Source organism: Trachemys scripta, chromosome 15 (genome assembly GCF_013100865.1).
Source record: "Trachemys scripta elegans isolate TJP31775 chromosome 15, CAS_Tse_1.0, whole genome shotgun sequence".
NCBI lineage: Eukaryota > Metazoa > Chordata > Testudines > Emydidae > Trachemys > Trachemys scripta.
This window is the reverse complement of record NC_048312.1, coordinates 26,573,523-26,589,712: the sequence shown is the minus strand read 5'-3', so window position 1 is coordinate 26,589,712 and position 16,190 is coordinate 26,573,523. Positions and strand designations below refer to the sequence as shown.

The window sequence follows — 16,190 nt, the reverse complement described above, 5'->3', positions numbered from 1 at the left end:
GTTCACACCTCAACTGCTAGCAGAGCACCTCACCCTCCCTGATTGAACTAACCTCGTTATCTCCACACTGATATATACCTGCCTCTGGAGATTTCCATTACTTGCATCTGAAGAAGTGAGGTTCTTACCCACGAAAGCTTATGCTCCCAGTACTTCTGTTAGTCTCAAAGGTGCCACAGGACCCTCTGTTGCTTTTTACAGATTCAGACTAACACGGCTACCCCTCTGATACTTGGCCTTAGATGATGTTATACGAGGCAAGAGGAGGGTTCACGGGTTTGCCTCCGAAAACACACACTAAAAGGGTGACAAGCTCCAGAAGTCCCTGGAATTAAGTTTATCGACAGTGCCTCAGTGCAATAAAAGGACGAGCTGGCAAAGTTTCTAGTAACCTGGGACACCCACTGTCCAGTGAGAGAAACACCCTGAGAGGGGAGCCCAGTAGCTGTTCGGTAAGAATATGAAACATTCTGGATGATACAAACCTTACTTAGCTTGGGTCGGTCATAGGGTAAGTGTCTGTCCATTGTGCACATGACGATCCTGTCGGAGAAACCTTCCTGTCTTAAGGTCTCTGCACAAACTAATCCAGCAGCACCTAAGAGACAGAAGGCCAGTAATTGCTACATACGTATTTTATTTAACAAGTGAAAAGTGTAGCATCCATCCAGTAGGGGCTCCATAATCTCTCCCACCCTTTTTTTGTGAATCTAGCCCTTCATTTCTTTTGCTTTTATGAATAAATAAATAAAAAGGAAGCCTAGCGCTATTCCGGTAATGGGAGTGGATTCCGAAGTGCTCCATTGGGTAGCAGGTTCTACTCTGTCCCCAGAGCTTCGGCCTCCCTTGTTAGGGTGTGAACCCCCTGCCTTCTGGCTGGAACTGGAGCATTCGGAGGGGTGTAAAACGAGCTGGCTGAAACCTGGAAAAGCCATTAATCAAACACGTTCTTTGATTAAATCGTCATTATCTGATGAGTAACTTGGGTCCGGATTCTGATGTCCATTCCCATGGGTAGCTGTGCCTTGCTCCAGGACCAGTCCCCTTGAAACCAAGAGGCAGGAGCGTCAGAATTTGGCTTGTATCCAGCAAAGCGCACTGGCACAAAGGGAGTGGGAAATGCAACGGGAGAAGAGCAGGCATAGCTGGCTCCTAATCAGCTCTTCTCACAGCACGGAGCAAGAGGACAAGGAGTGGTGGAGCATGTTGTGCTTTGGCTTTCCCCCACGGCATATGGCACCTGAGGGACTACAGACATCTGGCATAAGCAAGAACAGCCCCAGGCTGTAATCTGCACCGGGGCCAGGGGCCAAGCGGCGAATCAACAGCTCACTCCCTGATAGCCCTGCTCTACTTCGCGAAGCATGATCTGAGTAAACCGTGAAATCCGGCCTAGGATTTGACTAACTACAGAGATAATCAAATACCACAAAAGGTCCTTGTTCTATTAGTCGTGCCATGACAACATGTGCTGAACAATGTCTTGGCCAAACAGTACTGAACCAGCTCTAGGTGTATACTTGCACCTTTGAAAAATGAGTAGAAATTTCTCAGACTTGGGGCTCTTCTGCGACTGAGCCTGCAATAATGGTGTCTTTGCAAGCAATGACTAGTCCATGCTAACCATCATTGGAAAGGCAGCGTCCACCATGTCTCCCTGTCCTCTGTAGGAAAGCAACAGCAGGGAAGTTTGTTGCTGCCTACAGACTGGTGGAGTCTTCTATTCTGTAAAGTTTTGTTCCATCCACGAAAAACGTTTTAAGAAAAGCACAAACACAAATGCAACTGGCCCCTCCTACTCCCACCCCTCCTCCAATTTGTCTCTGGTAAGTTTGGAACTAAAGCATGTCTACACTAGGGAAATTCTGTAAAATGATCTCATTGTTGCTATCATCATTTCAGCTTGGCTGGTGCTAATTATACTGAGAGCACTAGTGTCAAGGGGCTGTTTTAAGCACTGAACTGGTTAAACATACTCTGAGCTGCGTATAAGACCCAGTGCTTAAAGTAAATACTGCAGCCAGTAACCCATCTGCGCTAGAGCCCTAGATTCCAAGGACAGACAGTAGCACTGTGGTCATCTAGTTGGACCTCCCTGAATTAATTCCTGTTTGAACTAGAGCAGATCTTTTGGAAAAACTAGGTTGTGGAAACCAATGCAGTTGAACTGGTGACAGAGCAATGGTGGAAGTTTTGCAAAATTTTCTTACTGTAGACAAAGCTGTAATTCCAAACTTAATACACACCAGCTGGGAGAGAGACTGGGGAGGACAGGCCAGCAGGGCCAGAAGGAGCATGGTGGGGGGGAGTGTCTAAGGCCTTGTCTACACTTACCAAGGCATGGCGATTGATGCATTGACGGTCGATTTAGCAGGTCTAAATCAACTGCTGATCGCTCTCCCACCGACTCCTGTACTCCACCTAAATGAGAAGTGCAAGGGGAGTCGACAGGAGAGCGTCTCCCATTGATGTCGCGTAGTGTGGACCCTGCAGTAAATAGATCTAAGTATGTCGACTTCAGCTACGTTATTCATGTTTCTGAAGTTGCGTAACTTAGATCGAACTCCTCCCATAGTGTAGACAAGGCCTAAGGAACTGGTAGTTCGGATGGTGATTAGACAGAGAGCTGCCTGGGAGTCTGGTGATAGTTTAGGAGGAAATGACTGTATTCACAGAGTGGGATAATTAAAACATATCAGGTGCAGGAGTTAGGGGTTACTTATACACAGGACCTCCCCATGTCCCTCTATTGCTCTGGATCTAGGGTGGGTATGGTCTCAATACAGACCAGGAACATAACTTACTGGGCTAACTGTGCAGTGAAGAAATACCCTGAGAAACTTGCAGTGGGAGCAGTAGTTATTTACCCAGTGTGGGAGGTTGGGGAAGGGCTTCCACAACGTTTGGGAGCAAATATCTATAAATTAGATGCATGGGGACATTGTACATAGAGTCGTAGATTTTCATCTAGTCTGACTTGCTGCATAGCCCAGGCCAATGGTTAGCGTAGTGGCATACTCAGATCTTGATCTTAGTTAATAGTTCTGTATTGCTAGATCTGGTGTGTGGGTCTATACACATTAGGAGAATGGACAGTTATGAACCCAGACTGGGAGTGGGATGGATGTATCTACCGACTGGCCAGGAAGATGAAGGGTGTACATCAGTTAACATATACTATTTACTGTTCTCTTTATATCCTCCACTGTAATGACAGAGGTCTGCTGCTGTCAGCAGGCACATCTCGATACCTGCTCCGATGATCAGCACGTTGGTGCTACTGATATTGTAGTTGCTGAGGGAGATACATTTTGCCATAACCTTTGTCCTTCTTTGCGTCAGAAGAGCCTGCGTAGCAATTAAGGAGATGATCGTCATTAACGGTTCAAAGCTTTAACTTTGCCAGGTACAAATGGAACAGCTATGAGTTATTTTGTAAAGCGGTTTGGATGAAAGCTTCACTCTGATTGCCTGAAGAGGATTCCAAACCCACACCCAACAAAAGCACTATGGGACTATCAAACCTGTCCACCAGACATGTCACTGTGCCGCTTCCAGAAGGCAGTTGAAGAATAAATCCACCACCAGCCACAAATTCATCCAGGTCAGAAAGTTTGGGTACCAAACAAAGCTGTGGCAGTGCTGGTTAAATGTTCTTTAGCCTTACAACTATACATCAGCAAGTCCTAGCAAAGCAAAGTTCAGTGTAACTTCTACCACCCCGTGTACGGAGCCCCACATTGCCAAATGGAGAGCTCAGCACAGGATGGCAGAGATGGGAAGGTGTGATCCCTTTTCATCAAACCCCAACATTCACATGTGTAACCTGGGTAGATGGGACACTGCCTAGCAAATCAACTGTCCACATGCTGGCAGCCACAACTGATATTAGTGACCACTTTGGGCCAAATCTTTGAGTCACTGGAGCTCCTTAGATGTATATGGGTGGATATCCGAACGTGGCTCCGAATAGATAGACTGTGCATAGAATCATAAGACTGGAAGGGACCTCAAGAGGTCTTCTAGTCCAGTCCCCCGCACTCAAGGCAGGACTAAGCATTATCTAGGCCATCCCTGACAGATGTTCATCTAACCTGCTCTTAAAAATCTCCAATTATAGAGATTCCTCAACCTCCCTAGGCAATTTATTCCAGCGCTTAACCACCCTGATGGGAAGTTTTTCCTAATGTCCAACCTAAACCGCCCTTGCTACAATTTAAGCCCATTGCTTCTTGTCCTATCTTCAGAAGTTAAAGAGAACAATTTTTCTCCTTCTTCCTTGTAACAACCTTTCATGTACTTGAAAACTGTTATCGTGTCCCCTCTCAGTCTTCTCTTCCCCAGACTAAACAACCCCAATTTTTATAATCTTCCCTCATAGCTCATGTTTTCTAGACCTTTAATCATTTTTCTTGCATACCTGAGCAGTCTCTAAAAGCAACCCTAGAGCATTCCTTGTGGTACTCCCTAGGGGGCAGCAGATAACCTCGGTAACGTGGACCCCGGAGTGTGGAAGGGCTATTTATTTCCTGTTTGGACATTTGTTTACCTAACCAGAGGGCCAAAGGATCAAATCACCCTTGCCTCCCGCAAGCTGCTGTCCCCAGTCCCTGTGTTTGGATGCCAATGGAATCTCTCCCCCTCACCTGTTTGCTCGCTCGGATGTACACCTTCTCCTTCTCGATTTTCACCTGGGGCGAGAAGACAGCAGCAGTTTGTTGAGCAGTTAGCGTCTCTGGGTTTAAAGGGAGGGTTCTGTGCTAACTGCTGAACTAAACATAGGTCAATGCAAAACAAGTTCTGTCCACTCAGCCACACTGCCCACTCGCTGGACTCTCTGCATGGCCCATGTAAGAGCTGGGGAGCTCTCCTACATCCAGGGGGCTGGAACTTTCTGGGATCTTTAGCAGAGTGACCATCTCTGTTTGTCTGGGTTCTTATCCCCCATGCCTAAGTGACTTCTCAGCCCCACTGTGTCCTGGGGGGCACCTGGATGCCCTTCTCCCCTCCTTCTTTGCCTGCCCCACCACCCTTCACCAGCAGCAGCCGTTGTGTAACGAGCCCTTCCCATGTATGTGCCCCCTCCCTTTCTCTCTCCTTTTTCCTTACCCTGGAGGCTCAGTTTCCCAGAAGCTGGCTGGCACTTGCAGATGGGTGCAGGGCAAAGGGGTCAGCTGGAATCATGGGGGTCAGGTGGAGGGAGCAGTGAGTGGGGTCACATGAAGTCACCACCACCCCTGCCCTTGGGAGACCCCAGCTCTACACTCTGAAAGGAAAACACTTCCCCCGCCCCCTCCTCCCTTGATGGTCATTTCTTTCTCTACAGATTGAAAGATCTCACCTGGAATTTGGGTAAGCTGTCCAAGCCAGGAAAGTCCTCTATATCACCAGTGCCAATGCTGAAACAAGCCCCATGCCAGGGACAGCGCACTCTTCCTTTGGATAAAACCCCTGCAAAAGGCATGGCAGGAGCGAGTCACACTTCACCATAGACCCTTCCCTACCATTTCCTAGCAATCCCGGTGAGATCTTAGTGCAGAAACATCCTGGCAACGTTCCTGATGGCCAGTGATCAGGTGCTGGCCCCCTTCATGCTGGCTCAGTGACAGTGCAGAAGCATGTCAACATATATTCTCAGATCTGGAGGCCACTGGATTAGCCTCTGTCATTGATCCTGGAGAGGATGGAACTGCAGGTGCTGAAGATAGGTCAGTCCTGCTGAGGTGATCAGGGTTGATCGCAGGGGGATGCAGTCCAAGGCCTGGTTTGAGAGTGGGATAACTGTGTGAGTCCATCCAGAGAGGTGATGGCTCGAGGCCTGAGAAAGGGGTGACCTTGAAGAGACCAGGAGGGATCAGAGGTGCAGCGAGCCTAGGAACTGTGACAGGGCTCACTGGATTTTAAATTGTGCAGTGCAGTGCACGGCACGGGACCCGAGTTGGGGGGTGAAAAGGTTGTTATATAGACCCTTGTGCTCCCCTATTGCAGGGGTGGCAGTAGTTGGTTCAGCCCCTGATGCTAGTTAACAGCGGTCTCCTGCAAAGGAGCTGGAGCAGAGCTGAAAGTCTGGTGTCTAGGGACCAAAGCCAGCTCTCCCACGAGCCCAGCAGGGAAACATACAGCACTAGGCTATAACCGTATAAGCTCCTTTGTAACAAGAGAACCGTATCCACACTAGGGGCTGCACCGATTTCACCTGGAATAGTTACATTTGCTGAAAAAATGGCATGTAGAGCAGCTCTTACTGTTTTTGAGGTAAGAATGTTTATGTGGTGTGGCTGGTTATGTGCAGAACCAGAGTGTGTGTGTGTGTGTGTCTGTGTGTGTCTGTGTGTGTGTAGAGCTATGGCTTCCAGGTAAGAAGCAGGACCACAGCAGAGCCATCCGCATGGAGGATGGAATTTCTAAATGCTCTGTCGTAGAGAAGAATAGTTCCCCTCCGCTGCAGGAATCACTGGGTGAAAGTCTCAGGCCCCTGTATTAAAGAGGTGAGACCTGAGGACATCCCAGCGGATCGATGATTGGCTGGCAGGACGGCCAGTGGAGAGGCACGGCGATCGGCCAGCAGGGCGGTGAGCGGAGCCTGGCGGCGAGGCATGGCGATTGGCCAGCAGGGCAGCCGGTGGAAAGGAGCGGAGCGCCAATCCGCTGGGCAGCGGAGCGAGTAAGGTGCCTTCTTACTCCCCCACCACCCCAGGGTGGGAGGTGAAATCTGCAGATGCACCTCTCAATCCTGGGTCTGCCCTGACCTAGGATAACAACTGTGAGTGGGCTGCAGAAAAGGGATGGGCACGTTAAGGGGACTTTTGGTTGCTGGACTTAAGAACCTGAGGGGAAAAGGACACTGTCCAACTTACTTAGGGGTGGGTCTTTTGCTCATGGTTTATGTTTATGAACCTGTTTGTGGGGTTTTCCCAATTTAATGCTGGGTTACGTCCCTCCTTTTATTAAAAGTTTCTTTGCTACACTCAGACTCCGTGCTTGCGAGAGGGGAAGTATTAATAAAAATATAAATAAAAAATAATGCCTCTTAGAGGCACCCAGGGGTGGTGGGCTCAAGCCGGTTTTATGATATATTGTTGAAAAGGAACCCCTAGATACTGAACCTGGCCCTTGTTGTGGCCTGCTCAGACTGGCAGAAAGATCCCCTTTCTATTCTTCAAACAGCATTTTAAGAGATTTCACTCTGAGATACACTGCACAGGCTACACGAGATCTGTTAGCAAACCAAACATGGACAGAGTGCTCGGCCGAGGATTTTGATCCCTTTCCTGGATTATAAGTGTATGTTACCTCACAGGCAGGACGTCTCTACAGACCTGTTTCAGAGGGGTAGCCGTGTTAGTCTGAATCTGTAAAAAGCAACAGAGGGTCCTGTGGCACCTTTAAGACTAACAGTCTGTTGCTTTCTACAGACCTGAACATTCTGCAATATGGTGATGATACCAAATGGCTCAGATTCTTCATGCAGCTCCATCATCTGTTGTGAATGTCTGATTCATGTCCATACCCTTACACCAAGACTAACCTTTCACCAGTGGGGCCCCGTAGTGAGGGCATTTGTGTCCCATTGCATAGTAGTCTCCATTTTCCTTTATCAGCAGAGCCTTCCCACAGCCCAGGTCTACTTCTCGCATCCTGGAGGTAAAAAGCATGACAGATGTAATATACAGAATAGATATTTATTATTGTTACTATTATTTATTATCACTGCCTTTTGATCTGCTCGGGCTGTCACATGTCAGAGAGCCAGTCCCAAGCTTTCCAGTAGTTCATGGTTTCTTTTTAGCTATAAGCACAGTTACGTACTGTAACTGGAGGTGTGGCCGCTAGCTGTACTCCGCCCAGGGGTACGCACAGGGCCATCCTTAGGATTTATGGGGCCCTATGCAGTATTATTAAACTGGTGCCCGACGGCAGCCCAGGCTCGCATGTGTGTTTTAGATAAGGGGTTTTTTTTTGAAGGATTTATTTAAAAAACTCTTTGTTTGAAGAGCCAAGCATTTAAAGCTAAAGATGAATACTCAGATTGTGCAGCTAAAAACCTATGCAAGGATTTCTTAGAGATGTGATTTTATAATCTTCAGCAGCACACTAATGACATATTTTTAAAGCAAATTTTAAACTAAGGCCCTGGCGTGTTCTGAGGAAATATGACAGTGATGCACAACTGGTTTTGTATGCCTGGGGGTTGGCGAATGCCAGTTAAATGGCCTCATTACCCCTTGAATGGCTCTTGAACAGTTTCAGTGTTGTGCTAATAGGGCTGGCAGGCTGGAGGCTTTTTCACTTTTAAGTACTAGGTCCCCTCAGGAGACAGACTCACCAGGCTGCAGCAGCCAGCTGTGGTGTGAGCCTGCAGGAAGGGTCAGAACAGGGATAGGAAGATGGGGGGGGGTGGACACTAAGACCCAGGGGTATCCCAAATTTCCGGGTGCCCTACGCAGCCGTGTATGCTGTGTATGCCTGTGGAGTACGCATGTGCACCATGGGCCTGAGTGCAGAGATTTTAATAAGCTGTGTCCCTGGGCGTGCACATGCGCAGTAGATCGCCTCGTGCTCTCGAGCGAGGATATAAGAAGCAGGGCAGGTTGATGCCCACTCAGTTCCTCTCCTTACCAGGCATCTAATCAGATTTGCAGCAGAGGGGATGGAGGGCGGGTAGCGGAATGCAGATAGGGCCCACACATCTCAAGGAACCGCCAGTGACAGTAAGTAACCTCCACTTCTTCTTTGAGAGCTGGTTCCCGTGCGTATTCCACACATGGGAGACTGACAAACAATATTCAGATTGGAGATGGGTGCCTGGAAGCTGGCAACAAAGATGTGTGCAGTACTGCAGATCCCACTGCTGCATCCACAGCATTGGCTTGGACTCATGTATAATGTCTCGCAAACACGTATATGGAGCTCCGGGTGTCTGCTCTGCATATATCCTGCATTGGGACCTCCTCCAGGGATGCTACTGTAGGGGCCTGCAGACCCGTGGAGTGGACCATTATATTGCTCTGAGGTGGGATGCGAGCTAGTCTGCAGCATTCGATAATGCAGCCAGAAACCCACTTAGAAATCCTCTGAAAGGATATAGCCTGATCACGGGATCTCTCTGCTATCACAACAAAGTCTTGGAGACTTTGATGGACTTGGTTCTTTGCAGGTCAAAGCCAGTGCACACCTGATGTTTAGGGAATGAAGTCTCTTCTCTTCATGTGAAGCATGGGGTTTCAGAAAAAGGACAGGTAAGGAAATACACTGGTGAAGGTAGAATTTGGAGACGACCTTGGGTAGAAATTTAGAGTGAAGGAGAAGGAACACTTTGGTATGTCAAGCCTCCTTTACAGTATTTCACGAAAACAGTACAGTCCAAACCAGTGTGGGCTGTGTCACCCCTGCCCTGTGACCTGGGGTGCTTTGCAATGCCTTGCTGCTGTAGCCTCCAACCTGGACTGCTCACAAACAGCCACCAGCATGCAGGTCGCTCCCAGATGCGTTTGTGTAACCGCAGACTGCCAGTCACACCCTGGCTCTCACCAGCCTGGGTCATACTGAGGAGTGACCCCAACACACTCCCAGTCCTGGATTGTCCCCAGAAATGTATGTCCTGTACTGTCCTGTCCTCTCCTGGACAGTACAAATATATTAAGTCTGTTATTCCTTTAAGGGAATAATATACCAACTCACTTCCATAAATAGAGTTACCCTGTCACTTCCGCTTAAACAATAAAACAAGTTTATTAACTATAAAGAGATACATTTCAAGTGAGTGCAAGTCATGAGGCATAAGAGTCAGAAATGGTTACAAGAAAAATAAATATAAAATACTTTCTAGTGCCTACGCAAAACGTCTCACCAAATGCTTCCATCAAGATTACGGACCAAACATTTTAGGTCAGAATCCCTCCCCTAGAGTTCTTGGTAGAAACGAGCAACAAATGCTGCACTTCCCCAAGACGTGCGTCTCCCCCAGACAGTAGAGGCAGCGTTGGTGTTGTTGCTGACACAGAAGGATTTAGGGCAGGAAACACTGTTTTTGAAGCTCAGAGTCTAGGTGTGGTTCCCGACTATGGGGAGGGAATCCCCAGTCCAGGAAAACAAACTACGCTAATTACACTAAGACTAACTGAACTAAGCTAAGAATAGCTATTTACAATCTTATCTACAGGTTTTCTGAAAGGCTGAAGCAGGAGAGGACACTGGATTCCAACTCAGGCCATATGGCGACATTATCTAACTCTTTCTGTAGCTGTTACAAACAGCATTGCAGATCGAGTCACTGCTGTGCTGGCCACTAGGACAGCTTTGCCAACCATGCATCAACACTGTGTGATCCCCCCCGCACGTCAAACATTGAATCAAGTGCGTAACAATTTATTCAGCATCTGTGTTAGATCTTAGGTCAATATTTTTCACACAGTTGGCTTGATTTGAATTGCTGGGGGACACAGATCGCCAGTACGGCCATCAGCGCAGCTTAGACGGACTCCTGATCAAACCAGGGCTCTAGAAAGCTCCTGTGATAAATTCCTCCCATCTTCCCTTTCTCATTTGAATCGACTTATGGTAGCAGTAACATCTGGAATGGATCCGTTTCATTTTTGGTACTGGTGACCTCAATTAAATGTGCACTTTTGATTTTAAAAAATGGGCCAGTTCTCAGGGGGCATAAACTGATGTAGCTTCATTAAATTCAATGGCCAATTTACACCATTTGGCATTTTGAACCTATTGACTTCAATGGGACTGTGCTGATTACACTGAAGCCAGTAAGACTAAATCCCCTTTCAGTGAGGTTCATCGATTCCAAGGCCAGAAGACCTCCTGTAGTACACAGCTCAGAGAACTTCCCTAAAATAATTCCTTTGAACTAGAGCATACGTTTCAGAAAAACATCCAATCTTGATTGAAAAGTTGCCGGTGAAGGAGAATCCAACACGACTCTGGGTCAATGTTGAGCTGACTGACACCAGCACGGGGTCTGATCCCATTGGTACTATGAGATCCAGTTGCTTTACGCCGGCAGAGGATCTGGCCTTGCTGGCTTCCATGGGGCTGCACGCATTATGCTGGCTAAGGAACTGGTGGATTGGCAGCAGGTATTCCATTCCTGACTAGTGCATTTACACACGGAATGCTGCTCTCCTGGGAGTTTCGGTGCAAGGATCTCTGTCTCAATCTCCCGGGTATGGTGAGCTGTTGCCCTTTTTGTGGAGCCCAGCTGTGGCCTGTCAGTGTGCCCTCAGGATCACAGGGAACCTATTTAGTGATGCCGCCAAAGCAAACGCTCTCACTTGCAGGAGGGAGTTTCCAAACTGCATGTTTTAGGATGCAGCAGTGATGTTTATTCAGGTTTTTGCAATTAAAATAAAAATGAAGAATCTTTATTTATAACCAAACAGCTCCCCTCCATTGTGGTGGGCAGCTCCGCACCACATTATCCTCCGGTAGCAAAATATACATCCAACAGTGTCATCATTTCAGATGAATTGGCCGTAGCTTGTACAATCATTAACATAAAAGCCACTTAACACTGTGTCTCATCATCGGCTTCATCCCCAAACACCTGGGAGAAGAGATGGGTTTTGCGGCATCCAGGGCCGCCGAGAGCGGGTTCAGGCCCCAGTGAAAAAAAATTTCGGGCCCCCCAGCAAGGGTGGACTGGCTAAACAGGGCTGATGAGAGGGGGGAAAGCCGGACCCAGAATTTTTTTGGGCCCCCCAACAAGGACGGACCAGCTAAACAGGGCCGATGGGGGGGGGGGGGGGAAGCCGGGGAAGCCTGGCCCCGGGCCCCCTTCCAGGCCGCTGGGCCCCGGTAATTTGTACCAGCTTCCCCCCCCCCTCGTTGGCCCTGGCGGCATGCCAGGAAGAATAACTGGGCTTTGGCAGACTAAGAGGGAAGCAAGTTGAAATGCCTGCCCTTTACAATTTGCTAGCAAATCGCTCCCTGTAAACCAGGGACTGCAGAAGGCATTCTTCCACCGCTCTCAATGGCAGCATACACAGGGAGAGAGAGGTCTTTAGATCAAGATTAGATCTCTGTCTACAAGTTCTGCTTTAAGTCAACACAGGTTACTGAGATCCATGCAGGAATCACAGGGTGAGCCCCCTGGTCAGTTTTATGCAGTTCCGACAAGATTAACACAATGGTCTCTTTTGACCTTAAACCCTAACAATCTATAAAACCCTTACTGCCTCTGCTGCCAACAGGGCTAGACTGACAATAACTTATCCTATAGGACAGCATAGGAACCAAATCTCCCCATCTCTTAAGAGACCTACCCGTCTTCTGGATTGCCCCTCCTCTTCCCACACCACAGACAGCCATGGCAAGACTTGACAAAGGTTCACAGGGGAATATTCAAAACCTTCAGACTCTCCAATCCTTAAGATGCCCAGCATGGCCCCTGTCCCTCTGGTAAGGCCTTTTATTGAAGTCTTTAATGAGCTAAATGTACTTCGGCAATTGGTTCTAAATCTGCGTCCACTCCTGACAACTGCCATCCAGGGTGGGTGGGTCTGCGTCTCATCTCTCAGTCTAGTTTGAACCAGGCAGCTGGCAGATCTCTCTGGTCCAGGTGCCCTTGATTGCCAAGCTCCCTCCCAGAGGAGTGGCAGAATCCCCCAGGGCCTCCTCCTTTTATGATGCAAGTCCCAGTTATTCTAGCTGACCTGTTTTTGGAAGTTAGGTGCCTGAATAACTTTGTGAATCCCACCTCTCCGGTGCTCTGTAGGTCTCTGCTGGGGTCCACGGGGAGTGGAGCACCTGACAGACCTCAGTTCTGCACCTGCCTACCTTGACCCCAAAATTGTCCCGATGGAATAGTCCTTTTTGGCATGTGCTTAAATACCTTGCTGATGGGGCCCTAAGCAGCAGTATGGGCTACTGCTAAGGGCATATCGCAGTTTTATCTGAGCAGAATGCTGCACGGGCTCTGCTCCCTCCCCCGTACCTGTTTAGTCCTTGCAGTAAGCACATCCCAAATGGAATAAAGAGATCAATGCAGGCTCATGCTTCACCACACGCAAAAGGAACAAGTCTTGCTGCATTCTTCGCATGGATTTTATTTCAGAGCAAACCCACAGTTCTTGTTAAATGACAACTTCAGAGTTATGAAAAGATAAGAGAAATGGTTTACAGCCACCCGAAGGAACCACTTGACCTGTGACAGATAATCATCAGCACCTGATGTCTTGAAGCAAATACAGAAACCTTGTGCAAAAGATTTCAAATGACACACTCATTCCGCAAGTGAGCGAGATGGCTAGTTACAACCGAGGGCTGTTAGAATAAAGCAATCTACTCAATTAGAGTCATTGCTATTAAGATTTTATTCCATATTTGAAAAAAAAAAAGCCGGGGGGGGGGGTGGTGTTAAGTTTTGTCACGTCTGCCCAGCTTGCACTCACAAGCCAGGAAATGCCAGTTAAAATGCAGCTCTGTCCTGAAAAAAAGCCATTGGAAAACCAGCCTCTGCCTGTGTGTTCCCTGTTTGTTTTGTCTCACTGATCCCACATCAGTTTCTAAGCAAAAAGATGTTGTTTTAAAACTTCCTCAGCTCTGAGCATCAGGCTGTCTCCTTTCCATTTCACTCCTTCGCATTAGTTGCTTGGGGGTTTGCATGGGTGTCGTGGAGGGAGAGTTTGGGCTCCAGAGTTTCTACTGGTGCTGATAAGCCCAGTTTGGTTCTAATCTCAGACTTCTGGAGGAGCAGAAAGGACTGACAGAAAGAATAGCTTTGTACTCACAAACTGAGCAAACGAGGAAGGTGAAAGAGTCAATACCCAGAATGCAATCACGCCATACCCAACTCTGGTTTTGCCCCCACATGTGTGTACATTTCCAGCCCACTCCTTCATGGAAAGAGCCCAGGCTATTTCTCAAAGAAGTAATAGATTATGATCTTCTGATCTCCTGCATAACACACACTATAGGACTTCCCTGAAATAGCTCCTGTTTGAACTAGAGCAGACTTCTTAGAAAACCATCCAATCTTCATTTTAAAATTTTCAGCGATGGAGAATCTGCAAGTTGTTCCAATGGTTGCATCACCTCTGTTAAAAATGTGCACCTTATTTTGAGTCTGAATTTGTCTAGCTTCAGTCTTCAGCCCCTGGGTCGTGTTATACGTTTCTCTGCTAGACTGAAGACCCCCTTATTATTACATTTCTGTTCCCTGTGCAGGCACTTTTAAACCGTGATGAAGTCACCCCTTAACCTTACTTTGTTAAACTAAATAGACTGAACTTTTTATGTCATCAAGAAAGTTTATTGCTCTCACTGCCTCTCATCATACAATCAGCATTTGCTATAATAAAGCTAAACGCGTGATCGCAAACAATTAGGAATTAGTAAACAAACACTATTCCTCTATACGGTTAGGCACAGCAATCCACATGTCAGTCGTGTCCTCATATGAATCCATACTCTGAATCATCAGGTCATTCGTAACTCCATTGCATGGCAGTCCCCAAGCACTGAACGTCCCCAAATCAATCAGCTTCATTCTTCCTCCTCCGCACAAGCACATCCATAAAGATACTATTCCCCCTTTTCTACTGGGCCATGCAAGTCCAGAATGTGGGAGCACAAAACATCCCTGACTTCTGTTGCCCGGGTGCAGCCAACTCCAGCTGTGCTGGTGCACTTTCAGGCTGCGTGTACTGACGCAGTGGTCCCTTGCTGTCCTATTCAATATGTAAATGAAACCATTGGGACTGAAACAACAAAGGCTGTGCAGTGAAAACCCAGCTCTACAGTTCCCTCACATGGACTGCAAATAGCACCCATCTTCCACTTTCTCAGTGACGAGCAGACACGGGCGACTGCCTGGAGAGCAGCGGACTGAAACTGAACCTAGACCAGACTGAAGCAAGGCTGGTGAGACAGGGTTAGCGCCTGGAATAACTCACCCCTCCCACCAAAGGCATCTGCACTGCAGTCCACAGGTATGAGACCCTGCACTCCCATTTCCCTTTGCAATTGGTCAGAATATTGCACCTGATCCCGTCGCACTCAGAGTGGGCCACGGCGATCCATGCATCTACACTCGGCTACTGCAGTTCTCTGTATCTGGGAATGAAGGCCTATGCCCGGGGGAAGCTCCAGTTAGTTCAGATTGTGGCAGCCTCAGACTCAGCAGCTGAGGGTCACCAGGAAGAACACATCATTCCAATATGCCACTCTGCACTGGGCCCTATTGAACAGAATCCTGTGCAAGCCCTTGACCTGATTTTCAGCGTTCTGCCTGGAATGTCTCGCTGTCTCTACCATGACGGTTTTGTTCTGCTGCAGCAATGAAGCTGTGGATGAAGAAGGGGAGATTTATGATTGAGGGAGGCAGTACTTTCATGGGAGATGACCCAAAACTATGGTCTTGCTACCAGATGAAACGAAAGTGGCTTATACTTACAAGCCAGACTGTAGGTGCCACGAAAGTAAGGGAACATGACGTCAAGGGACATTGTCACGGGGCACACTCAACTGCTTGCAGCACCTACTGCTGGCCATCCTGGGGATTAGCTCTGCCAGTTTATGCTCTACCTCCAGTGTTGTCTTCTCCTGTCTTGTCTCACTCTGCTGCCCTGCTCACTCCTGGGTCTGCAGCTTCCTCCCTCCGGCCAGGTCACTAAAGTCCTCCCCTTCTGGGGAATTTGCAGTCTTTCCAGACCTGCTGTCTGGCTGGCATCTCCAACAATTTTTGCCACTCCCCAGAGGCTGGTAGGGGAACCCAGGCCCACCCGTGACACTGGGCTCCAGTCCAGTGACCCTATAACAAGCAGCCACAGTCCCTGGGCAGTCCAACTCCTTGCTGCTATTTCCCTGGGCTTCTTCCAACATATCTGGCTTTCCCCCTCTCTGGGTTGCCACATAATCAGTTATTTTTTATTCTGGTATGAATATGTGTTTTCATCAATATGTGCCAGTGATCTATTGTCTGATATCCTAACAGATTCCATTGTTACACTAAAAATCAGGACTGTGAAACTGCAAGCAAAGTGTGTTTCCATTAGCAAAAAAAATCAGAAAATTCCATTCTTTGTGAGAGAACAAATTGATGAGGAACCAGATCAACTAGAAAAACAAGACAAGGTAGAAGTGGTATGGGGCCTACTCCATGAACTCCACACATGCGTGTTTTACTTAAACTAGTTTGTTAAAATGCTAAGTCGAGAACTTTGCAAATAAACTTA

The 16,190-nt window shown here is 47.9% G+C and overlaps 1 protein-coding gene across 1 annotated transcript in view; it reads right to left on the bottom strand.

Annotated features, from left to right (window-relative positions):
• AIFM3 (apoptosis inducing factor mitochondria associated 3) overlaps positions 1-16,190 on the bottom strand; it is a 93,595-nt gene that overhangs the window by 43,496 nt on the left and 33,909 nt on the right. The window contains exons 5-9 of the mRNA XM_034791414.1: positions 7,529-7,638; positions 5,342-5,451; positions 4,647-4,691; positions 3,252-3,348; positions 393-598 (exon numbers count right to left, since the gene is read on the bottom strand). Of these exons, the coding sequence (XP_034647305.1) occupies positions 393-598; positions 3,252-3,348; positions 4,647-4,691; positions 5,342-5,451; positions 7,529-7,638 (568 nt within the window). The remainder of the gene's footprint in view (positions 1-392; positions 599-3,251; positions 3,349-4,646; positions 4,692-5,341; positions 5,452-7,528; positions 7,639-16,190) is intronic.